This window comes from Sycon ciliatum, chromosome 11 (genome assembly GCF_964019385.1).
Source record: "Sycon ciliatum chromosome 11, ocSycCili1.1, whole genome shotgun sequence".
In the NCBI taxonomy this organism is placed as follows: domain Eukaryota; kingdom Metazoa; phylum Porifera; class Calcarea; order Leucosolenida; family Sycettidae; genus Sycon; species Sycon ciliatum.
In genome coordinates this window covers 16995969-17021696 of record NC_088653.1, presented here as the reverse complement: position 1 = coordinate 17021696, position 25728 = coordinate 16995969, and the positions used below count along the sequence as shown (strand labels likewise).

Genomic DNA, 25728 nt, shown 5'->3' with positions numbered 1-25728 from the left:
GGGTGTGGTATCTTGCATATAGCCTTGCTTGACGTCGCGTCATCGTGGTCATTTCTTTTCATGTTCCTCGCCCATTCTAAGCACCTACAGCCATCACAGCGCGTGGAAATTTCCATCTTGCACCTGTTTTGTTGGTGCATTGAAGAGCAAGTATCTCCCCTCCTCCAACTTATTTTTTAAAAGCGCTTACCAAAGTGTGTGGCATCTTGCACCTGCATGATTGTGATTACAGGCAAGCCACATTATCATTATCATCCTTTCACACAGCCTTGCTTGCCTTCCTGCCATATCATATTTCTTTTCTCACTCACGGACCATGTGAGTTTGGCACATTTTCCATCCAGGACCTTTTGCACCCACCAGACCTCAAACCTTCACAGATTCCTTCCTATGCTACTGTATAAATACCATACTAGCTGTGCATCACTGTAATCAGTTGTCTGAAGATTGCTATAATTATGGCATGAAACTTTTAAAAGTTACGACAATCAAAACGCGTGGTTTTTCTGTGACTCGTGTGTTACTGCTCTGCTTCCGCATCGAGCACTCTATCGATCCGGAGGACTCCGCTCTTTGTAAGAATAAGAATAATAAAAATATGCTTTCACACAAAACAAGCTCGGTGCAGCACTAATCACAGCAGGGGAACCCGACCTTCCACCATCGCCAACTCACGAAGCATGTGACGTGGACGGTGACGGGCAGACCGAGCACCCCGGAAACACAATACAGTGGAACGTAGCAGCGCGAAAGACACTCGACAGCGATAGTATCCCATCAACGACGAATAGCTACCTCCCGAAGATTGAGATGTTGTTGGCGCTGTAGTCATTAGAGAGGTTTTGCATTCCGAATCTCGGAATTATTTTCGGAATGTGGCGGCAGCAGTCGAAAAAGTAGTCGAACTTTCGGAAGTGTGGTGGCGAAAGTGCATGGTTTTCCGAAAATGGATTTTCGGCTCTTTCATGTTTGGGACTCGGTGCATATTTGAATACAAAAAAGTGTATTTTTCATGTTTGTATTTTTGCTTTCTGGCATTCTGCTGCTCTCGATTATTTGAAAAAAATTCCACGTATGTAGTTTTGATTTTTGCTGGTTTTGCTGCTCTCGCTGATCTCGCCATGTTGACTAATCTTCTCACACTTCATCACACTCTATCTTCCTTTGCCCTGGAGCCAACTAACACTAACAGTACAAGACAGTAGTTCGCCAACCTCGTCTTCAGCTGTTGGATCACTTGGTCCACCATCAGTCCGTCCTCGTCTTCGAACCGCACCCAAATTCAGTTTGACCTGCGCACATGGATTTGATCCTGCTCAAACCCCTTCGACGCTCTCCATTTTGTTTTGCATGGCAACCCTTGGAAACGAAGTCGAATCAGATTTTCGGAATGCAAAACACTGAAAATACCGTTTTTCGGAACGCGCTTTTTTCGGAAAAGCACAGTCGAAAATCATTCCGAAATTCGGAATGCAAAACCTCTCTATTGTCACCGTTGTTATATTCTTCACATGTGTACCCGACCGCCAGCATTAACTCTCCTTTTGTGTCATGGTGCCAGTCACCATGTCGAGTTCTGGACTCATTGCTGCCACTAGGCTGTTGGAAAGGATAGTGTGCACCTAGTTAGTGTGATACAGCTCTGAGCTCCTGATTAGAGCAGAAAAAACTGTTCTCTACTCTAAGAAGAGACATGAAGAAGACTAGAAAAAGGTGCTTGTAGAGCAACAATATATCCAGTCGGCAAGTTCTTGCTGGGAACGGCGTTACATTCGAATCACTAGATCCATACTAGGCTCACGCGATTCCTCAGGGGTCAGCGTGAAGGCAGAAATAGGCATGTGTGTACAGCCAGAAACGAACATGTGTACACGGAGGAGAGCAAGGGAAGCGCACCGTGAGCTGTAGCAGCCAGAAACGGATACATGCGCAGAAAGGGGAGCACACCGCAACATGAGCGAGGAGAGCACATTGCGAGGTGCAGGACAGCCAGAAATGGCTGGGTGCATACAAAAGGGAGTCACTAGGTGCCAAAAGGGGGGGCACATACATGATCACGACTGGTGTTCGTGACAGGGTACCCTGTAACTAGAAAACCTAGTCTTTAGGGACATCCCTACTCTAATATTATTACTTCTACTACGTATCAGAAAGGATACTCACAAGTATTCAAGGTTAGTTAAGAACTGCAGTTCGTGTGAAAGATATCTCATTGCGTTTTTTCCTATATCCCTACAGTGAGATAATGACACACAAGAATACTGGACGCCATCAGTGTGGATTGGCTTAGTCAGTTATACAATAGCAGCGCAATCCTGGACAGGTTTAGCAGCCACTTTCCACAGGCAACTCCTTGCACAAATAGGGATAACCATCATTGCTTGCAGCTGTGTGTGGATTACTTGGCTCACGAGGACTCTCAAACAGTTGTTCATGTCGGCACGATCACAAAACATGAGACCATATTTGCTACATGTGACATGATGGCAACATCCTTAGTGATTCCTTACAGCAATAAAAGGTGGAGCACAAGTTATGCGTTAGAGTCCACCAACTAAACCAGATTTTAAACAGTCAGACTTGCGCAACGCTGCTCCAGACTGGTGGACTCTAGTACATAACTTGTGCCCCACCGTTTTCCTTGTTTACTAAAATGATTATCATTTTTGACTAAGGTTTTAAATTAAAATGGATAGCAAGTACTTCACATAGGAAGCACTTCGTCCGTTTTCCATTGTAGAAATATCTTTTTTTTATCAGTTTTTGACTGTAGCTTGAACGACCATCGTTGAATGTGTGCAACGCCACATCCACTACATGGTTCTATTTCATGCCTCGTAACTCTGGTTGATTCGGAGGATCAGGTGCTTACACAAGCTTGGCCAGCTTTGTTACAGCTGCAGTGATTTGCTGTTTGAGGACATTTTGGCTTGCTGGATACTGTGCACGCTACTTCTGCCATTCTGCATGGGTATTATTGTTTAGTCTACGTTGTTCAGAAAATCATTTGTTCACTTTCTGAATTATTTGTGGCTCTTTATTGTTCCTAACTGGTCATTTCTTTCGCTTAATGCAGCTCATCAGAAGTCAGTAGTGACACTTGACAACTGCCAACTACTTAGCATTGCTTTGCATGGCTATTGTTCGTTTTTGCGGCTCTTTGCGGGCCTGGCAGTTAATGCTTTTCCAGGTCTTTGAGCTCTTGCGTTACAAAGACATCTACTTGCAGCACATTACAGTGTCTGCTCTAGGATTGTAGGACAGCCGGGTACACGTGTACCCGGCGCAACCATTTCAACCGGGTCGGAGCCGGGTACACATGTACCGGGTCGGAGCCGGGTACACATGTACCTGGCGCTGTCTCACCAGCCGAGTCACATGTTCTCCTAGAGTCCTGGAAGCAGGGCCTGTGGTCCGGATTCGCCTCTTCGCTGCCGAATCGCTGGAGCAGTGGAGGCTCCATTTCCAAAAACAACACCTCAACGATCAAGCCCGAACTGAGCACGTGCACATCGGATACTGACTACTTTCACTTCGACGCGCGCCTCTGCATGATCTGTCACACATATTAGTACAAGCCATGTAGTCACTTAGTCAGTCCTTTCAAAGTTCGAACGTGTAAAGTACCAACCGGGTCACAGGTGACCCGGTACTACCGTAATGTCGCGTGCATTAGCCGGGGCTTATATGCCTATAAGCCGGTGATGGAGTCAGGCTTGTACACAAGACAGGCTTATACACGAGACAGGCTTATATGACATGTCCTTTTGTTTTCGGCATTTCGACAAGCCGACTTGGTTGAGATGAGTTCTATCTACGGGTAGACTGCAACAAACACAAGTGAAAAGTTCGAGGAGCGCCGAAACAACTTCAAACAAGCAACTTGCCAAGGGACAAGACGGAAAATGCCATGGGAAAGGTAAGTTTGAAGCTTGAAGAGTGCTGCATGGCCGTCGAGCGCAGCTGGTGTTGATTTCCGCATCTTCCCACGTTTTCCGCGTGTGCAAGTGTACGGTACAATGCAAACATGAACATGTAAAAGGCGCGCTCACCAGTCTTGCGTAGTAGCCCGGCTTACGCACGCGACACGTGGCGCGTCTTATACTGGCCCGGCTTATGCATGCGACAGGCTTGTACGCGAAAAGCTGTTGCAGATTTCATGCTTCTACACGAGACAGGCTTATGCACAAATCCGGCTTATGCACGCGACATTACGGTATATGTAGGACTCAGTGAGCAGTCACGTCTCGATGACCGATCACGATCCCCGTGACCAATCAAACAGTCACAAATCCCCGAAGAGCAGTCATAAAGTCACACACCAGTTTGAATCCCGATGACCAGTCAGAAACAGCCGCGACTTTCTCTGTGAACGGTCACAGGATCCACGTCAAAATATTACGACTCAACTGTAGGCATTAACGCGTTCAGCATACTTTTTTCCTTCACAGGTTTCAGAAGTGAGCAAGAAAGATTTCGATCAGCTCTCGATCTCCGCGTAGTTTACTTGTAGCTCGAGTCTGGTGTGTGTGGGCTCCTCTCCAAAACGAAGGGTGGTCGAAAATCTTGCAGGCTTCAGATAGAATCTCTTTGGAGAGGACGTTCTGGCTAGTAGGTTGTGCTATTCATCATATTTGAAGAACAAACTTCGTCGTTCAGAAAAGCTATTTCGGAATATTTTCAGTCATGTAATATTTGCATGCCGATCTTGCTAGAGCAGAGACTGACTTCAACTGATCCAGCATGCAAGCAGCACTCGATTTGTGTTTTTGGAGAGGATGGGTGACAAGATTACGGAGTCAGAAGTGGACATCGTCGACGATGCAGAGACGAAAATATAATGAAGATGGAAATGAAAATATGTTCATTTCCAAGAAGGTACTGAGTACATCAAGCACCTTCGTGTGTGTCGCTCTGTCTTTCTTGTGGAAGACTCCACAGAAAAACAATGTCCAGCTTGATGAAACTGAAACTGCCTCTCAGTTGAAGTCGTTCAGGAAGACATCTATTCAAGACATCATTGATCCATTCTCAAGGACCATCGTAAGAAATTAAATCAAGTCATGTTTATCGATAAGAATGGCGAACTAGACCAGAGAAGTGTGAGTGTCTTGTTTTGACTGCAGGAAACTGTATTTCAATATTCTGGCTCAACGTAGTGCTTACGCAGTTTACTGCTTCGAAGTTCGAACACATCTTCATTTCTACTCCCAAAATAACTCTGTAAAATTTATTGATGCAACATTATGCATCATGGTCTTTCTCGTTGTGCTGCTATAACGTGTATAAGTACATGCATACGAGTACTGTGTACCGTTTACTGTCTCCTTGTCAGTGTTTTTGGGCGGTCCTCCACACCTTCATTTGTCTTCCAATTATTAATTTTATAGAAATATTCACTCACTTCAACTTCTTTTGATTGCTGGTGCGAATGTAGCCTGCGATGCCTGCTTGTTAGTGAGAGTGCACCAGACATGTATCGATATGTATGTTTGACGAGATGTTCTTGAACTGGCATGCTGCTTTGCTTAGATAAGGTTTAGAATTGGGTGCTCAATGGCCTGGAGGAATTAATCATGTTTGCGATCAGTATCACCAAGAATACGGTTCTTCCGTCTACGCATCTCTTCTTGGCTTGTGGATTGGTTGAAAAGAGATAAAATAATAATACAGAAGTACTTGTGTCCAAGTGTCGTCGTGAAAACAAGTTCTACCTCCGTAACTTTGTCCGCAAGGTCACGTGAATCTAGCTGGTAGTCCCGTTGCCTATTTGTGTGTGTGTGTGTGTGTGTGTGTGTGTGTGTGTGTGTGTGTGTGTGTGTGTGTGTGTGTGTGTGTGTGTGTGTGTGTGTGTGTGTGAGAGTAAGTGTGCGCGCATGTGTGAGTGTGTGTGTGTGTGTGTGTGTGTGTGTGTGTGTGTGCATGCGTGAGAAAGAGTGTGTGTGTGAGAGAGAGAGAGAGAGAGAGAGAGAGAGAGAGAGAGAGAGAGAATGTGTGTGTGTGTGTGAGAGGTTTAGAGAATGTGTGTGTGTGTTTGTGTGTGCATGCATGGATGTGTGTGTGTGTGTGTGTGTGTGTGTGTGTGTGTGTGGATGTGTGTGTGTGTGTGTGTGTGTGTGGATGTGTGTGTGTGTGTGTGGATGTGTGTGTGTGTGTGTGTGTGTGTGTGTGTGGATGTGTGTGTGTATGTGTGTGTGTGTGTGTGTGTGTATGTGTGTGTGTGTGTCTCAAACTCTCTCTTCTACTCCCCCCCCCCCCCCCCTGTCTCGGGGGCGGCGTGGCCAAGCATTTGGCAGCTGTACACCAGGCCAGGTGTGTGTGTGTGTGTGGATGTGTGTGTGTGTGTCTCAAACTCTCTCTTCTACTCTCCCCCTGTCTCGGGGGCGGCGTGGCTAAGCATTTGGCAGATTTACACCAGGCCAGGTGTGTGTGTGATGTAGAGAATGAATGACATATGTGCGTATGTGTGAGAGAGAGATTTAGAGAATGAGTGTGTGTGTGCGCGTGTGGGTGTATGTGAGAAAAAGGGAGAGAGTGTGGGTGTATGTGTGTGTAATGGTGTGGGCATGTGTGGTCCCCAGCTCTATACTATGTCATTCACGCTGGAACTGCTGCTGCATAGCCCCAAGTCTGAAGACTTGGCAACTTCACGCCTGCACCTGACTCTTGCACTATGATACCCCTCAGAATTTCCCACCTTGCTCCCTCTTATGTTCAGGCTGCCCGTTTAGGAGCCATCAGTTGCCTGACGATCGTAGTAATACGTGAAACTCAGAGTTGTGACAAAGCCTCCAATCTCTCTTGTAATACAGAAATACCTATATTCTGCCTGTGACTACTCACAGATAAAGAGTGGTCACAACTGTACATTCCGCATGTAACTGTTCGCATTGAATTATAGTGGTCACAACTGCATTCTGTGACCGCTCATAGGGAATTATAGTTTCCACAACAAATCCTGCAGTACGAAGCACCCTGCGAGCAGTCACGAACTGTGTACTTTACACATGTACATGTATGGTGATTTGTGACTGGTCATGGGGCATTGTGACTGGTAAACTAATTTGTGACTGGTCATGGGGGGTTTGTGACTGTTTGACTGGTCACGGGGACCGTGATTGGTCACGGGGCCTTGACTGGTCACTGAGTCCTACATATATTTTCAAACGGGGCCAAGCGCCGCCCAACCGCCGGGGGTCGATTACCCGGCTCACCCGGCTCTGGAGCAGACATTGCACTATCCCAAACAAACCCTTGTTGGCTTGGATGAGGGCAAGCACGTGAGGGGCAGAGCACTGTGCTAGCGTGAGAATGAGATTTAGAAGATACTTACAGACACAGCAAGTTATGTAAGCCGCGAAATGCGGCTGGAGGCACCAACCCTATCCGATTGGAGTTCAAAGTTCTGAAGTGGACGACAATAACAAAAGATCCATGATGTTGACGAGCAGGTGACAGGTGCCGTTTGCTGGAGCTTGATTTTCACTGAGGCCACTCGCTAAATATTTTTTTTAATTTGACGGGTTCGCGTATCGGGCAGGTCAAGAACAAGGAGTCGTACAACTCCCTGGTCAAGAACCATCATTCCGCTTCCGTGGGACGCCACCACCCCATGACCAGGCATCAGGTGCGCCTCCTAAACGGTGGGGGAGGATAGATCAGATCCACCAACCATAGGCCAAAGGCAAAATAATAAAATTATATACCGTATTTTACCGGTTGTAAGTCGACCCCGGTTATAAGTCGACCCCGTATCCGGAGGTCTCAGTTCTGCGTTTTAAAGTTATGACCCAACGAAGCACTGCTAACTACTCCCTGCTACTAACACATCAACAAATCATATAAACATTCCTTATTGGACGGTATAATGTCCCAATCGTTGAAAAAGGCCAATAAACTGGCACAAATGTGTACACATGGTGCACTCGTGCATGCAGTGCAGGTTATTTTTTAAGATACTGATAGTTACCGGTTATAAGTCGAATCCTGGTTTGTAAGTCGACCCCCACCCTTTTTCCTTCGATTTTTAGTCGTGAAAGGTCGACTTACAACCGGAAAAACACGGTAATATATCGGAGATCAAAAGTCACTTTCTGTCCAATTTTGTTCAGGGTTGAAGCATCATGAGGGCAAGCTTTTTTGAAACTTTTCAGATGTGTAATGGATCCTTAGCTACATGTGGTGCCTGTGAAAGTCACACTCATACGTTAGAGGAAAACCAACTTTAGCCTAGTTCACATTCGACGGGGCGCGACGTAAGGATCGTCGGGAAGCGACGGGACGGTCTGATGGCGTCCAATGTGAACAACAGGAACGGGAACGCAACCGTACTACTGTACAGATCGGGAAGCGACGGGAAGAGTTGAATCGATCCAACTTTTCATACCGTAGACGGGCGTAGACGGGGACGCAAGCGTACAAAACTTGATGGCTGCAATTCGAGTGTGAACAGGAGACGGCGTCGTGCGCCGACTACTCCCGATTCGTACTTGGACATTGTTAGCATTTCGAACACTGCGCTTCCCATGATAAGTCACAGAATGGCCAGCACGACTTGAGTTGAATTTTAGCAAGATACGATCTCATGTCACTTATTGTAATTATTTAGGGATGGTTGAGAAGCGTGACAGACGAACTATTCTATCATTTCCTGGGGCTATTATTTGCATGCCACAACTATCCGGGCTAATTTTTTGGTCTTCATTAATAGATGTTGGGTTACCATTTGAGCTAACCCTAGTTAGCGATAAGACCGATGCGCTGCTCTCTATATCATGCTAGCTGCGACTGAGCTGGCTGTACACGTGCACTCAACTGCTGCGCATGCGCGCCCAAATGCGTGCCCAAATTGCCTTGGGCAGCTCTTGCTGCGCTGACTTTGGCTTGCGCTTTCCTTTGCAGTGTCAATGAGCAGCAACCGAAATTTGTTTGCCGAGAATAGAATTATTTATTCAAACTCCTTGTAGTTTCCTCGCAACCATTTACTGCACGACAAACATGTTGTCTACCTCTGAAGCGCGTCGTATGAACGTGTCGGACTTGCGGGCCGAGCTGGAAGGCCGTGGGCTGAATTCGAGCGGAACAAAGCCCCAGCTTCTTGCCCGTTTGCTGCTCAGTATCGAGGACACGTCGAGCTCGGTGGCACGGGAACCTCGATCCCCGTCTGCCACGCCATCCTTGCGGCAGGAGCACAAGCAGGATCTGGAGAGTGTTGCAGCAGCTTCTCCGACTCCCCAGATCCCGAACTGGAGTAGGAATGAAGATTTGCGCCAGTTTGTGCGGCAGGAAGTACGAGGTCATTTGCTATTTTTGGACACTCAAATTAAATAGGCACCCCATTATGTTGGTTAGCAAAATAAATTAATTTTTTTCTTGCTTTTCTATCAGCACACCTATGCTTTACAATCACCACACACACCTGAAGGCCTAGAGTTGAAGGGTGTGGCCACAGCTTGACCTGATCGAAAGTGTCTTTTTCAACTGCTTTTTCAATGCGAGCAATTATTGGACAAGTAAATTAAATAGCATCTAGCAGCAGTCTGCAATGGTCTGGACAAGTAAAACTTCCACAGGACATGAAAATGGGGTAAGGCTATGCCTATGAGGAAGGGACTGTCAATAAATCAAGCGGAAGACAGCCAACTGGCAGGAAACCGAATAGCCAAGGGAAATAATAATTTAGTGCAAAATGAAAAAAAGAAAATAATAACACCCAGAAGCGCTAAATACAAGAATAAGAAAAAGGGAAATCATAAACCACATAGCGCTAACATGCACCAAATAATAATACAAAATAATAAGGAAAACCGAGTAAAAAACCAAGAAATCATAACAAACAAAACAAACTAATGACAAAAGTGTAAATGAAAAGGAGTTCAGGTAAGCCAGTCGTTATCACAGGCATACATGTCAGATCTCGATGAAGATGGAGACGAGGGACTTCAACTGCTGCAACTGCTCTGCTGCTGTTGACTCAACCTCTTGAGGCAAAAGCTTCTTCTGCATCGCGGCAGCAAGCACGGCGTTCGTCTCAGTTCCCTTGACACCAGGAGTGTGGGTGAGGACGAGTAGTGCACTCAGGTGTTTCTTCTGCAGCTTGCATATAGCTGCCTTGACCCCATGATCCTTCCACTTCCAGAGTAGGGATGCAGCTTCCTTCACCACCATTTGGCGCTGAGTGGCCTGATCCTGCTCCTTCTGAAGGCGCTTTGCGGCTCGCTCCTTTTTCTGCTCTTCTTGCTCAGCCTTACGTTTCTGCCGGTGCTCCAATTTCTCTAGACCTGCTCCATACGTGAGAGGACCCAACCGGAAGTCTTCACCTCCTAGCCGCATGTTCTCGATCTCATCATTGCCTGAGTCGCCAGAGTCATTGGAGTCAGAGTTGGAGTCACTGTCGTTGTTGTTGTTGTTGTTGTCTGCTGCACTACGCTGCTGCAATTGAAATTGCAGACATCGCACATCCGAAACAGCCTGAGATGCCCCAACCTGAGTGAGCTTCTCCATTGCAGCATCTTCCTTAGCTTTCGAATCCCAGTACAACTTCCTGTTGCAGGACTTTGTACCAGGATCGAATCCAATTTCTTTCCAACCCTTTCGGCTGGTGTCGGGATGGAAAGCACTCTCCCAAGGCTGTTTGACAATAGCAGGCATGTCAGATGCAGTTAAGCGCGGTGGTTGCCCAGCTGTGACTTTCGCGACAAGCATATCCGATTTAGCTAGCTTGGCCAAGCGCTTGAACTTCGGAAAGTTTGCCACATCGGCTACTTGTGACAAGTGGCTGGTATGTGGCACACGCAGTTGGAGGTCACATCCAATCTCATTGGCAGCATTCACCATTGGCAATGTCGTGTGCGCGCCGTATCCATCACAAAGGCCGTAGCTGCGCTTTCCATCCTTCTTCGGTAGGCATGGACCCACGACATTCTTCAGCCAAAGCGGTGCCAATTCATAGGAGAAACCACCAGAGGGATGCGGTGAGAACTGGTAAGGGAAACCTTTCCCAGTGGCTGGGTTGATGATGGTGGACAACGGCGGATCTTTCATCAATGCTAGCTGCATGCTCTTTGTCGGTGGAGTTGCACATCCTGGCAGCGAATCTCCATTCATAAAGGAGCCTCCGGTGATGGTCCACCTCACATTAGACTTGTTAGCGACACACTCTCCACTGTCGTGAGCATCGATAGTCATCGTCTTCTCTGAAGCACCTTTACCGTCATCCGTCTGATCAAGCGTGAAGCCGGTCTGGTCCCACTCAAAGACCATGTCCACGTCCGTAATGGTAAACATTGCATAATAGGGCTTCTCAGGATCAAACTGCTCATTTTTTACTGCAATACCACATGCAATCATCCCTTCCATGACTACGTCATACCATTCCTTGAAATGCGTTGCTGTTGACCAACGTGCTCGATCCATCTCGAGACGGGTTTGGTTACGCACCTTGATACCCCACCTCTTACGGAAAGAGTAGTACCATCCGTATCTGACCTCTTTGTGGGCAAACCTCTCGGCAATTTCGGTGTCACGGATCAGGAAATTTGCTGCTCCAATCAGAAGACTTTTGCCGGCTTTCAGCTTGAGGCTACGCAGTGCCTGCACATACTCAGCAAGCTTCAATTCATAGCGGTACGGAATTCGTGAAGTGGCACCACATCGAACTGGGGACAGAACAGTACTGGCAAGGTCATTGGCAACTTGCTGCTCATACGCACAGAGCTTGCTATGGAGAGTGGATTTGCCTACATCAACACCAATAGCTGTCAGCAGTTTCGAAGCACGTCGTCCGTCCCGTGGCAATTGTTTCTTGAACATCTGACTGACTGCCCACTTTACTCCTTCTCGGTACATGCCTATAGTGCCATGCTTGCCATACCTGGAGCTGTCACCAAGTCTGGAGCAGCGGGACTCCAGCAGCACTTTGATTTCATCCATTTCCTCCACACTTTCCTCAGTTGAATTAAGTGGGAGGAATCCATCAGGGAGATCAGGAGCAGGAATCGTTCCATCATGAACAGAGGAGAGCACTCCAGTCTGGCGCATCTCCTTCTCATACTTTGCAAAGAGTGGAGGGCTAACGCCGTAACTAGTGGCTGCGTCCTTCTTGGTCAGAAAGTGTTCACTTGTGACAGGTGAGTGGAACGCTCGCACTGCTAAAATCGATTTCTCCTGACCAGAACCCCTCGACAAACGCACCGGCTGAGAAGGCGACGAGACTGTTCCAGGCGGATTCGAGGTGGAAGACATAGTCCCTGGGGTTGATGGAAGAGATACAGCATCGCCTATGTCGCCATTCTCTCCGTCAAGCGACGTAGAGTCGACGGAATCCTCCATCATTTATATTTAATCGAAATTTTCAAAATTACTCATTACATTACCTAAGAACAGTAAAGAAAACGCCCAGAAAGAAACGCCTTTCGACGGAAAAAATAGCTACGAAGAAACTTGAGGACCACACGAAGACACTCTTGTCAAAAGTTTGTCCACCAAGGAAAGGCCAACGACTCAGGAGGACTCTACTTCCATATTTAACTGATTTGTCCAAAAATTGCGACATGTCCAAAAATCGCGAATCACCTCGTACATTCCGCCGTCACCGATGCCTTGTCCGAGGCGATCGCTCCAATGCTGGCCACCATCACTGCCCCTGGATCTGGAACTCAACCTTCGGCAGAGTCTTCCAACGCTGGTAATCTCTTCATTCCCCAGACTATACGAGAGAAAATATAGAGGGGTGACTTTGTAGTTTTCACCCAGCTGCTGCCCGATACTATCGCCACCTCGTATTCTGCCCCACGCCAGCTTCAGCTGCAGTTCAGCAGTGTCGGTCAGTCTCTGGAGGTGGTGGAAGGTGGCGCTGCCCAGCCCGTTCGTCGACTCGTCCACGGCTTGCCGACGTGGCTGGAGGCATGGACTCTCTTCATAAACGTCGCGTTTTCTGCCAACCCGTCCCACCTGCAGGAGATGCTCTCATACCAAGCCACCATTGTTGCTGCCAACAGGCAAAACTATCCGGAGGCTTGTCTGTCGTACGACACCTAGTTTTGCTCTGTCATTTCTGCTCAGCCAGGCAAGCCCTTTGACGTCATCGACATCAACCTGTGGCAAAAAGTCTGTGACTAGCCGATCAAGGCCCACATATGAGTCCTGCTGCCTCGTCCATCCCGGACGCGGGGCCAGTGTCCCTTTCGTCCCCAACATAACAACCAGCAAGCCTTCAATGGAGTCCGTACGTTGTCTAATGGCAACTGATCTGCCGCAACTTCAACGCTGGGCGTTGCAGTCTCAGCACGTGCAAGTACACCCATGTCTGCAACCGCTGCGGGTCTAAGGACCACAATAGATCCAAGTGTGGTAGGCGCCAGTAACTCTGCTGCCTTGGCTGCAGCTCCCGCGATTGTAAATATTTCTCCCTGCACTTCACGTTCTACTGATTTCACAAGCGCATGTCCTGCTGTCCACACACCACTCCCTGTTTCTCGCTTCGAATTACTGCTCTGTAACCACCCTGACAGTTCATTGGCTTCGTATGTTATTAACGGCCTCCGCTGCGGCTTTGACATTGGCTTTACCGACAACCGCATAACTAACCAGCACTTGTCCAACCTCTCATCAGCATTCCAGCACTCTGCATTTGTATCTGCACAGCTCACCGCTTCTTGCACCGCCGGCTACAAGGCTGGCCCATTTGATTCACCCCCATTCCCATTTATATACTGCTCTGGCATTGGCGCCATTCCAGAAAAGAATGGCAAGCTACGCTTGATACACCGCCTGTCCAGCCCTGCCGGTTCCAGCGTTAACGACGGGATCCCTACCGAGCCTTTCTCTTTGCAGTACACCAGCATTGATGAAGCCATTAACATCATTATGTCCTCCCCGTCTCCTGCCTATCTCTCTAAACTCGATGTAAAGAGCGCTTTTCGTCAAATACCTGTCTGCCCATAGGATTGGCATCTCCTCAGCATCCTGTGGCAGGGGAAGTACTGCTACGACCATGTCTTGCCATTTGGGCTCCACTCTAGCCCGGCGGTATTTGATGCCGTATAGCAGCCACCATCGAATGCATAATGCACCACGAATTCTCCATTCCTAATTTGTTGCATTTCCTGGACGACTACTTGTGCGTGAGTGTGGGCCGGGCAGTGGCGAATTGGCAGCTGGCTATTCTTCTCCGTGCATTCTCATACGTCGGAGTCCCGCTCGCGCATGCGAAGGTGGAAGGCCCGTCTCGTACCCTGACATTCCTGGGCATTATCCTGGATTGTGAGAAGATGGAAGCCCGGCTCCCTGACGACAAATTGGCTGACATCAAGCGCCTGTTGACTGCAGCGAGCATCAACCCCACCATGTCCCAGCGCGAACTCGAATCTCTTCTGGGGAAACTCTCCTTCGCTGCAAGAGTCATCGTACCCCCCCCCCCCCCTCTCTCTCTCTCTCTCTCTCTCTCTCCCTCTCGTGTCTCTGTCTCTGTCTCTCTCTGTCTCGCTCTCTCTCTCTCTCTCTCTCTCTCTCTCTCTCTCTCTCTCTCTCTCTCTCTCTCTCTCTCTCTCTCTCTCTCTCTCTCTCTCTCTCTCTCTCTTCTCTCTCTCTCTCCCTCTCTCTCTCTGTGTCTCTGTGTCTCTGTGTCTCTCTCTCTCACACACACACACTCTCTCTCTCTCCCCTCTCTCTCTCTCTCTCTCTCTCTCTCTCTCTCTCTCTCTCTCTCTCTCTCTCTCTCTCTCTCTCTCTCTTTCTCTCTCTCTCTCACTTGATCTCCCTCCCTCCCTAGCTGCATTCCTTTCGATGCCTGGTCTCTTCTCTCTCTCTCTCTCTCTCTCTCTCTCTCTCTCTCTCTCTCGCTCTCTCTCTCTCCTCTCTCTCTCTCTCTCTCTCTCTCTCTCTCTCTCTCTCTCTCTCTCTCTCTCTCTCTCTCTCTCTCTCTCTCTCTCTCTCTCTCTCCCCTCTCTCTCTCTCTCTCTCTCTCTCTCTCTCTCCCTCTCTCTCTCTCTCTCTCTCTCTCTCTTTCTCTCTCTCTCTCACTTGATCTCCCTCCCTCCCTAGCTGCATTCCTTTCGATGCCTGGTCGTAGGCTATGATTCCGAGACCTCCGGTCGGATGAGCCTCGCCAACCACATCAGCACATCGCCCCTACTCCCCTTTGCTTTGTTTTGTTGTCCAGTGTCATTTCAGTTGTCCTCTTTCCCCGATTATTAGTAGGGCTGTGTTTGCTAGTAAAAAATAAAATAAAAAAACCCAGCCGGACATTCATGCGGCGCCTGTGGTCTATTTGCAGTCACTACCAGCAGCCTCACTACCGCATCAGTCTGACTACCGAGTGCCAGGAAGATATCCAATGGTGCCTACGGCTCCTGGAACAATGGAACGGAAAATCATTCTTCCTGCTCCCAGATTGGACACCGTCTCCAGACTTGGAGCTGTTCACTGATGCCAGTGGCACCCTGGGCTGGGGTGCACTCAACAGCGGCCGCTGGCTTCAAGGGACCTGGTCGCCTGAGCAACTTGCTCAAAGCATTGAGTGGAAGGAGCTCTACGCGTTGGTCACAGCGTGCTGCACGTGGGGCAAGGAATGGCGCCAGCTTCGTATCACAATGTACTGTGATAACAAGGCTGTGGTAGATTGCATCGATCGCCGTGTCCGTGCTTTTCACTCCAAGTGTATAAATCCTATTGTAGTTCATCATTCTCTTTAGTCACGAAATCCATTGATTATTGTGACAAGAAAACGTTCTAAATCATATTCAGAACCGAGGAGGAGACAAAAGTCGTAAAATAGAAATGAATAAAACTAATTGTGCACTCATAACCATGTATAAAACAGTTAAAATGAAACAATTCCAGAACGCCTCGTGACTATCATCGGTGGAACATCGTCACATAGTAAGAATCACTAAAACAACCAGTTATATGTCGCAGTAATGTAGTTAGTGTATGTTAGCATCCACCGATCACATTGTTGCCTTGGGCTGAGTATGAGTGTGTGAGGGATATTGTGCTAATAGCTAGAATAATATGAACAGGAGCGTGAGAATGCAGCAGCTCGCGGTCATGCAATATGCGTGTAGTGTGAACGTATGCAGTGGATCTGAGAATGGTAGCAGTAGATGAATCTGGCAGCTGTGAGTGCGTGTGGACAAAAGATGGCGAGTTCGTATTATTTGAAAAGTGTGAGTGCTACATTTTCTTTTTGCGTGCATAGCACAGGTTCATGTGTACGAATATAAACAGCTTCCAAAACCTGCAGCTGCTTAAAGAAACGTGCGCAACAATTAACACTAAACCAGGAATCGTCAAACAACTTACGACAATCCACACGGCACTTCAACACTTGTCCGAACGTATCAAACAACACGTCCCATTGTCCTTGTTGTCACAAGCGGCCAGGGCAAACAGGCCAAAGCGTGGGAGGCCACGAAAACACCCATTGCCTACTACTACGCCTGTCAGTATTACAACACAACCACGAACAGATACAACACGCGAATCGACAGGAGCGCAGCAGATGAATCTGGTGTCACTTTTGACGACAACACCGCGGCATGGGAGACAGTCGGACGATCGTTCGTTAACAAACCCGATGGCAGTAACGGAAAGATCACCAGGAGAATGAAACAAAAACGGAAGCAAAACGGATCTGAGGAGAAGCCAGAGACTAGCGGTTGACATCCATGGAATTTTATCTTCGAAGGGGCATGTTATATTATGACGTAATGTCGTACAACTTTAGCTCTACTGTGTATGCACGCACTCATTTCTTTGAAAGTCTTCTCTGTCGTTTACAGATCGAATCTTGTCAGTTTTTCTACTTGGTGTATTGTAACCAATAAACTACTTGTCTCTTGTCTACCGAACCTAACAGACACGACTGAGAAAAATCGAGAAGGTGGGACCAGAAGAGGCAGGTGAAAGTACGCGCGCAGCACTAAACGGGTCAAGGAGGAAGAAGCGGTGGCGCGAGGAGATGGAGACGGAGGATGATGATGGGGTTGAACAGGATGGTCATGAGGACAGCAAGGGTGAGCAGGATCAGGAAGTGGAGGATTAGAGTGATACTGGCGAGGAGGAGTTCGATATCGACAAGAGGAAGTCTGCCATCTACAAGAATTTGTTGTCCAATCCGGATTGTCACTCACACTTGTTAAATAATACGCACTCACCAGTTTTTGTCCACATGCACTCACAGCTGCCACATTCATCTACTGCTACCATTCTCAGATACGCTGCATATGTTCACACTACACGCGCTATGCATAACCGTGACCTGCTGCATTCTCACGATCCTTTTCATATTTTTCTAGCTATGTAACTGGTTGTTTTAGTGATTCTTACTATGTGACGATGTTCTACTGATGATGGTCACGAGAAAAACGTTCTGGAATTGTTTCATTTTAATTGTTTTATACATGGTTATGAGCGCACACTTAAAAGAAATCATAAGGAAACGAGCTATGAAGCAACTATCCACGACTGGAACAAGATAATAAGCAGTCTGAAAGTGCGATAACAGGGCACAAAACTGAAAGCCTACTGAGAGATTCCACGACCTGAGACCTTGCTCCAACACATCTCCAGTGCGCAAACCGGCAGCCTTCCAGCTTGGAAGGTTCAAGGGTATGGTAGGACCAATGGGGGGGGGGGGGGGGAGGTGAGCGCAGTAATATTGTGCACAAGCTAAGTGCCACGGCAGCAAAGAATGCGCACCGTTACAGGACGATGACGAGACTAGTTAATAACAAGACAATGTGGTATCATTGGTCCTACCATAACATTGAATCCTCCCAGCTGGAAAGCGATCGGTTTGCGCACGGGAGATGTGCTAGAGCTAGGTCTCAGGTCGTTGAATGTCTCAGTAGCCTGTCAGTTTTGTGCCCTGTTATCACACTTTCTGATTGCATATTATCTTGTTAAAGTCGTGGATAGTTGCTTTGTAACTCCTTTCCATGTGATTTCTTCTATTTTAATTATATCTATTCAATTTACACACAGGTCCCACCAGTAGTCAAATCTGCCAAATACCTTGGCCTGCATTTTTGACTCGGACATGAGTTGGACCACAATGGTGGACCATGTTGCTCGTCGTGTCGCCTGCAAAATTGCTGTCTTGCTGCGACATGCTTCCTCGCTGCCATATCCATGCCGATTCACCTAATTCAGATCTATCATTTTGCCAGAATTTTTGTATGCTTCTATTAGTTACCACCCGTATTTGTCAGTTGCTCAGGAACAACGGCTACATAGGCTGTTCAAACGTGCCGCTCGGGCAGTCTGCATGTCGCCACCGTGGACCCGTACTGCTCCCCTGCTAAATCGAATGCATGTATGTGATCTACAGGTTTCTGTGCACTTGAATATGTTTTGTTTCATCTGGCGATGTTTGCATGATGCATGTAGCACCCTATTTCAGTCCTTTTTTGCTGTCGTACCCTCAACTCGCACTCGAGGAGGCCAATGCAACTTGCTCAGGTTGTGGTCCCACCTGCTAGCACTGCTCGTTCTGCTAAGCGCCTAACGCACGCTGGAGCCATTATGTGGAATAGATTGCCACCAGCATCAACATGTTCAAATAGGTATTTGGATTTCAAATCTCAAGCCTTGCAGTATAATAATATTATTATCAGCGACATAGGTTTTCCAATGCTCACTGGATTGATATCTGTTCGTTGCAACCAACCTTCCGTTTTCTTTCTCTTTTTTTCCTATATCTACTTTTCCACAAAATCCTTTAACACTTTCGTCACAGTGGGTCCAATGTTATTAGGCATTTTGCCTGTTTTGATTTCCACTATAAATAAAGTATACAACAACAACAACAATTTGACATTCCATGTTACTGACTACAAAGATTCTTCCGGCTAATGCAACAAAAAGTTTGAATGACTTACAGCGTTTTTAGGTTGGTTACGGTAGAAAACATATTATCTTCTAAACGCTTAAACTTGTTAAGATTCAAATTCCTGCATAAATTGAAATGGAGCATTTTTGGCAAGATGTTCTGACTTACAACTATAACAATACTGAGAATGATTGATTGGGGAATAAAAAGAAATATGCACAGGGACAAATTCCGAGCGGCAATGAGGCTATAATTTTGTTGTTGTTCCCTGGAAAGCCTATGTCATAGAGCTCTGCACCCACAGTCTGCAAGAAGGTACACTAGCCAGGAGTACAGAAACACTTCACTCCACGATAGCGAGCTTGACCACTACTAATTTTTTCAATATCGCTAACCCACAACCTTCAAACTTGGCTCGGAGGTTCATAGATGAGCCCCGGCCAGCGAAAACCAGCACTTGTGTACTTGATATCAATCATCAAAATGTGACGTCAAAGTTTGGGACGCGCAATGAGCTGGCTTTTGAAGATTCTTTTTCGATCGAGTGGGTGTCTTCATTGTCAAAGGAGTTTCAAGTGTCTTCAAATGAGTCTGGTCAATCGATTTTAGCGCTAGGTGAGAGAGCTCGTCAAACGGAGGTTGAGTTTAGACACAGCGATGGCGACAGGTGTCGCGACAAGGACTTAGGTCCAGAGTTGTCAGCGTGAGACTCCCTGTACGAAGCGGCGCTGAAAGTTAGTTCGCGATCGGAATTATTTCTTTGGTGGCGATCTCGCTGAGTTTGTCCAGCAGTGGCGAGTCTCATCATGATTCATAGGAACGAAGAGCCCTCATAAAATCGACACTGGATACTGGTGGCGACGATAGTCAGTGCTGGAGTAATAGCGACTGCGAGGAGAAGCTGAATGTCGACCCGCTGAGCGATCCGTATTTCTACATCGACAACAATGATGTTGCAGACACTGATGGAGGGCTTCTCACGGCGCAAAACAGAGCATAGTATTATCAGTACTCTACCTTGCCAGACGACGCCAAGCTGGCTGCTGCCTGTGCTGAGAAAGGGGATTCCTAAAAAGTCAAACCGGCTGAACGCTTTGGGGCAACATCTTCACGTGCTACAAAACGCGAATATTCGCTCATATCATTGAAATACTTGAAGTACTATTATGCTGAAATCATGGTATGAGTGAAAGTGTGCAAGGGAGTGGATGTCAGTGGTATTGGTCAGTACATCTATCAGTATGGCAAGCTTTGGGACAACGCTCAAACTGCCAGCACAGAGTTCCCTGAACACAATTTGGAAGGCCAGCCACCAATCATCGTTTTGCACTCTGGTGTTGTAAAGAAGGTAGTGGTGTATACAGAATATCGTCACACTTCTGAACTACTGGGGCCTGCAGCACCAAGAGGGCAAGCCTGACTTGCATTCTATTTACTTACATGTACCTGTTCCACATCACAATCAGAAACTGTAGGATCAACTTGCATGGAGTCACTGGGCATGGATGCTGCGCCAACTGTACGGAATCTTGACCTGTGTGACTTCAAACTCTATTTTACACGCTTTCGCTTATCAGATTGTCACCAAACTTGATGACTTGAATGATTAATAGTGTAGAATCAATCTCGAGCGAAAAAATAATTTTTGAAAAAATTACACATGTTCAGGTTTCTGCTGGCTGGGGCTCAGATATTAGTTAAAACACCAAAGAGGGAAAGAGTTAAATTGAGGATCCCAAATTGTGTGGTTATCGCTTTACATTGCTGAATTGTGGTTATCCATCAGCACTCAGCCGAAGGCCAGATATTGGCACCCACCTGGCTAGCATTCAACAGCCAAAGGTGGGGCCAACATCATATGGATGTTGAAAGGAAACACAAGAGGGGGTGGAGGAAGATACGACCGAAAGAACTCCACCACCCACCGCAGAGCATTACAAATGAAGGACCTTACGCAGGATAACTGCCGAGCCAAGGAGAGCATTCTTTTGCAATTCAGACACGGAGCAGTAGCTGGTGATCATACTTACCAACCATACCGGTTTTGCCGGTCTACTACCCGGAAACTAGGGTAACTACCGGCATACCGAGGATTTTGACCTTGATCGAAAAACTACCGGACTTGGCACTGAACCATGAATGTTTAAAAAAAGGTTGTTTTGTGGTGTGACAAGGGCACATGCGGCCCTGCATTTCACAGAATCACACATGTAGGGGCGATCTGACAATCAAGAAACTCACGTTTCGGTCGCCCAGTGAGCAATGGGTTAGAAATGAATAAAATGAAAGAAAGAAATGAAGTTTATTGTTCCAACTAGGACAAGAAGCGTGTGTTCCTAGTTGGAACAATCAACTTCATTAATATTACTGCCGAAGTCGCAACTTCTAAGTTTGAAAGAAAGAAAATTGCCAAAAAGGAGAAAATAGCCGAAATTGGCGAAAACTAGCAAAATAAGGGGAATGAGAGAAAATTAAGGGAAACTGGTTTGTGACTAAGGGATTTGCTTTTGCTGGGTTGGCAATTATGGGTGATACCGATGGTGTCAAGGTATGCCACCTTATTCAAATAGGGCTTTCAACTGCCAGATCGTAACCTGAACCAACTTAGAAGAATGTGGATGTATGCGAAGTGTATCGGGGGAATGTGCGGTTCGAATCCCATGTTAGGCCAAGCCAAGGAATACGTCATGTACTTCATAATCGTCCTGTTTTTCAGAAAAATGAGGAGGGCGGGCGATTTTTATTTTTATCATGGTACAGGTGGAGTCTTGGTAACTCCAGCCTCAGAATAACATGCATGATGACCTAGGGAAAAGAGCAAAGCGTAGGGCCCTGAGCTTTCAAGCTCAACATTGGGCATGATTGCCCGTTTGACGTGCGATGTAAAATAAAATCAATACAATACAAATAGAGAACGACAAGAAAGGAACTATTCAAAATCACAAACCTATAATTGACATAGCTGGCGTAGAGGCCAACGGCCGTGGGCAGGGTACGCACTTTGCTTCAAACACTACAGAACAATGTACACATGGCAAAGCAGTTGACAACAGTGTACAGTGCATGCTTGTATAATGTGTAGTACACACAGAGCAGCGGATGGCGTACAGCGTACAGATCGTGTGCAGACAGACTATGGATTCAAACGTAACACACCTCCTTCTTTAGATAATAAACGGTGTGAGGAGTAGAATGCTGTTGATACAAATGCAAAAAGAGAACTACTGCATTGCAACGCAGAACACAGTGAAAGTAAAGCTCACAGAACAATTAACAAAAAGAAATGAGCTGTACTAGAATCATGACAGGACTGTTAGTGTCATCACAATTCTTCAATCAAACGTTGACGGGGACGATGCTGTCTGGAGGAACGGCGCGGAGACTGTGCTGGCTTAGCCTCAGACGATGTGGACTGGGATTGAGCGACTTTGTTGTCCACATCGGGCTCAAGTGACGGCTGGACAGCAGGTACAGCAGGAGCGGGTTCTGCTGGTGCAATGACTGGTACAGGTGCTGTAGAAAGCCGAAGGAATTCAACGGTCAGTTGCGGTTGCAGTTCAGTCTGTTCAGTCTCCTCTTCCTCTCAGATTCTGCCAAACGAAGGTGGTCCGAATGCACATGTCGCGTCTGTTGGCCAGTACGGACAACGTTCGATAGCGGACCAAGACGCTCGGCGATAGTACCGTGAATCCACTTTTGGACCATTGCCATTGCGGGTGTTTAGAACTGCTACAGCATCGCCTACTAGCCAACCTGGGGTATAGCCGATTGGTTTGTAGTCTTGCGGCCTGCGAATCATGAGGTTCCGAGTTCAAAACCTGCGCTGGTAACAGGGAGTGTGTTTAGTGCTCTCTCAATCGCGGTGATGCGGGCGAGTACCAATTTTTACATGCAATGAACTGTGCCGACACCCCCGGTGAACTGGGCACTCACTTGCCCGGTGTGAGGGTAACAAGGATGCGGTTTATGGGGTTATAGGGCCTTTACACGCCCGCCTGTTGAGAGACTTATCCCCTCGCCCCTGACTCACTTGCGAGGTCTGCATTCGACACTGAGGATGTATGGACGAAGTGGTGGCCCGCCGATGCGAATGTATTTGCTTGATGTGTGCCTCAACACGTCAGGTGATGCGGCCGTGAATCCGCCTAACTTTACTTTCTATTCTTTTTTACAGCATCGCCTGCGGTGTAATTTTTCTTCGTTGAGCAGTCTGACGCTGACGCTGGGTACTACTGAAATTTGGCTTCAGCAGGGAGAACTTGGCATCGGGGGACTTCTTGGACACCAAGCTTGCAGGCGTCACTTGTGTTGTCGAGTGCGGCGTGTTGCGGTACGCGAATACGAAGCGATGGAGCTGTGTGTCGGCTGACATATTGTCCGGCCACATACGCAGTGACTTCTTCAACTCTTGGACACAACGTTCTACTTGTCCGTGGGATGCAAGGTGGGACGGTGGTGTGCACTTATGACTGATTCCGTTCTCCAAACAGAATTGGCGGACCAGATGTGACGTGAATTGTGGACCATTGCCGCTCACCAGGGTCTTCGGGATGTCGCACTCCAGGGTCTGGTGGGTTGTCGTTGAAGACATCTTGTGGATGCAGCGCCACTTTGAGTAGGCGTCTACAAGCAGAAAGTAGTGCTGGCCGTCGTGCTCGGCGAAGTCGACTTGCACTCTTTCAAAGGGCTCGGAGGGATATATCCAGGGATGCGGTGCTTCCTTGGACGGAGTGTTAGCGGTGTCTTGGCACCGACGGCATGACGTGGCTAGATGCTTGATATCATCATCAATGCCACCAGAAGACACTACATGCAACATACTTCATTTGCACAATGCCAAGGTGCACACTGTGCAGCTCCTGCAGCAGCGCGCAGCGAAGTTGCACAGGGATTGCGGTACGATGGCCTCTCACCAAACCACGGGACTCAAACGTCAGCTTGTTGCGGCATCGGCGGTGGGCTTGTGGATCGTCAGGGGTGTCGGCGGGCCAACCGAACTGAAGATACTGCATGATGCGTGAGATAACGACATCGTCTTTGCTGGCTGCGGCAACATCAGCAGCAGAGACGGGTAGAGATTCACATGGATTGTGGGAATTGCTGGATAACGGCGTTTACAACGGCTGCTTTTTGCTGCTCGGACAGCTTCAAAGGCAGGTGGGATAAGCAGTCAGCGACAACGTCAGCGGTGCCACTGATATGCTCAATCTGGTACTCATACTCACTGAGAATTACTGCCGAATGCTGTAACCGGGAAACGGCTGTTGCTGGCATGTCGGAGTGCGGTCCAAAGATACGCAGCAGCAGCTTATGGTCAGTGCGGAGCACAAACGGACCACCATACAAATACATGTGAAAACGTGAACACAATTGCTAGAGCCTCAAGCTCGATCTGGCTGTAGTGTGATTCAGCAGAAATCAAAGCTCGGGATTCAAAGCACACAGGACGTCAGCTGCCATTATCATCTTCTTGCAGCAGACAGGCACCGAGGCCATGCGGAGAAGCATCACACTCGACAATGACTTTCGGGTTGATGTAGAAGAATGGGTGCATCAGCCATCAGACTCTTGACCTCGAATGACTCTTGACATTCAGGCGATTACTTAGTTGAGTATAACTGATGTCAGTACGGGACAGTTGTGACTTTTTGAGCTCTGTAAATTTTTAAGCCCAGCCGGCACTAGGCTGAGCTGGAGGTAGGTAGAACAGGCCCCTTGATGTGACAATGTCGTCTGAGGAGTCTCCCACTGCACCAGCAGATGTAGACCTTGCTGTGATGGACAACCAGGAGATCCGGCATCTCGCCAAGAGCCAAAGATTGGAACATTCGGGACTTTCCCGCACGCAGATAGTCAGGCTGCTGCGAGAAAACGGCATTGGTACGTCGGCAAACTCAGCAGGTCAGTCTGACAAAGTGCGCAATGGGCGTGATGTTGTTCAGCAGGCATTGACCAATATTGCAAGAACATGTTTAAAAAAGAATTGGCTGCTAAGGTAGCCCTAATTTCTGAATAACTGTCTTGCAGTTGGATGTGTCGTCCCTTCGAGGAGAATTGGCGGCTCTCAAAGAAAGGACCTCCGATTCCCAGGATCATGAACCCGTACAAACCAGAATACCTGAACCTCAACCCGTACGTGTACAACCGCCTGCTGCCAGCGTCAGGTTGCACAGTGCGGCGGCACAGTCATCACAGGTGCGAGTACGGGATAACACATGGGGATACCCCAGCCCGCATGCCAGTGCTACATGACCTCAAACAAGTTACCCAGGGCCAGGCACTCAGGTCACGTCGTACCATGAAAACCGGCCCAAGCCACCACCGGACGCCACCACCGACTCCTCACTGGTGGTGAAGTGTCGGCTTCAAAAATAACACCTCTTGGCATGGACCAAGAAACCCCTGCATGGACAGTTTGTCCGGCAAACAGAACAACTGACCAACGAGAACACCTGGAGTTGGCTGACAAAGGCTAGTCTCAAGAAGACCACAGGAAGCCTGATCATCGCGGCACAAGACCAGGTCTTGGCAACTAATCTGCTCAAGGCCCAAATCTTCCATTATGGGCGGAAGCCCCCTGTGTCGAATGTGTGGGAAGGCCGGCGAGTCGGTTGCCCATATCCTATGCGAGTGTTCAAAGCTCGCTGGATTACTTGGAGCGTCATAATCGGCTGGCCTCTCTGGTCCACTGGTCGCTCTGTCGTGTACATGGGATACCATGTGAAGACAAGTACTACAAGCACCACTGTGATCCGGTGCTTGAGCATACCAAGACCAATGAAACGGTACAAGAGCATCCTGCACCCGAGGATAACGTGTCTGAAGCTAGAGATACTTCAGACGCCAACATCTCTCCGCAGAACCAGAAGATCAAGATTCTGTGGGATTTCACCATC

At 47.8% G+C, this 25728-nt stretch overlaps 1 protein-coding gene across 1 annotated transcript; it reads right to left on the bottom strand.

Annotated features, from left to right (window-relative positions):
* Positions 1 to 23000: 23000 nt before the first annotated feature.
* LOC135827142 (uncharacterized protein K02A2.6-like) lies at positions 23001 to 23651 on the bottom strand. The gene has a single exon (XM_065339668.1). The coding sequence runs from the start codon at positions 23649 to 23651 to the stop codon at positions 23001 to 23003; it is 651 nt and encodes a 216-aa protein (XP_065195740.1).
* Between the last annotated feature and the right edge of the window lie 2077 nt (positions 23652 to 25728).

Coding starts and splice junctions, on each gene's coding strand:
- LOC135827142 (XM_065339668.1), bottom strand. CDS start 23,651: ATGTTGCATGTAGTGTCTTCTGGTGGCATTGATGATGATATCAAGCAT.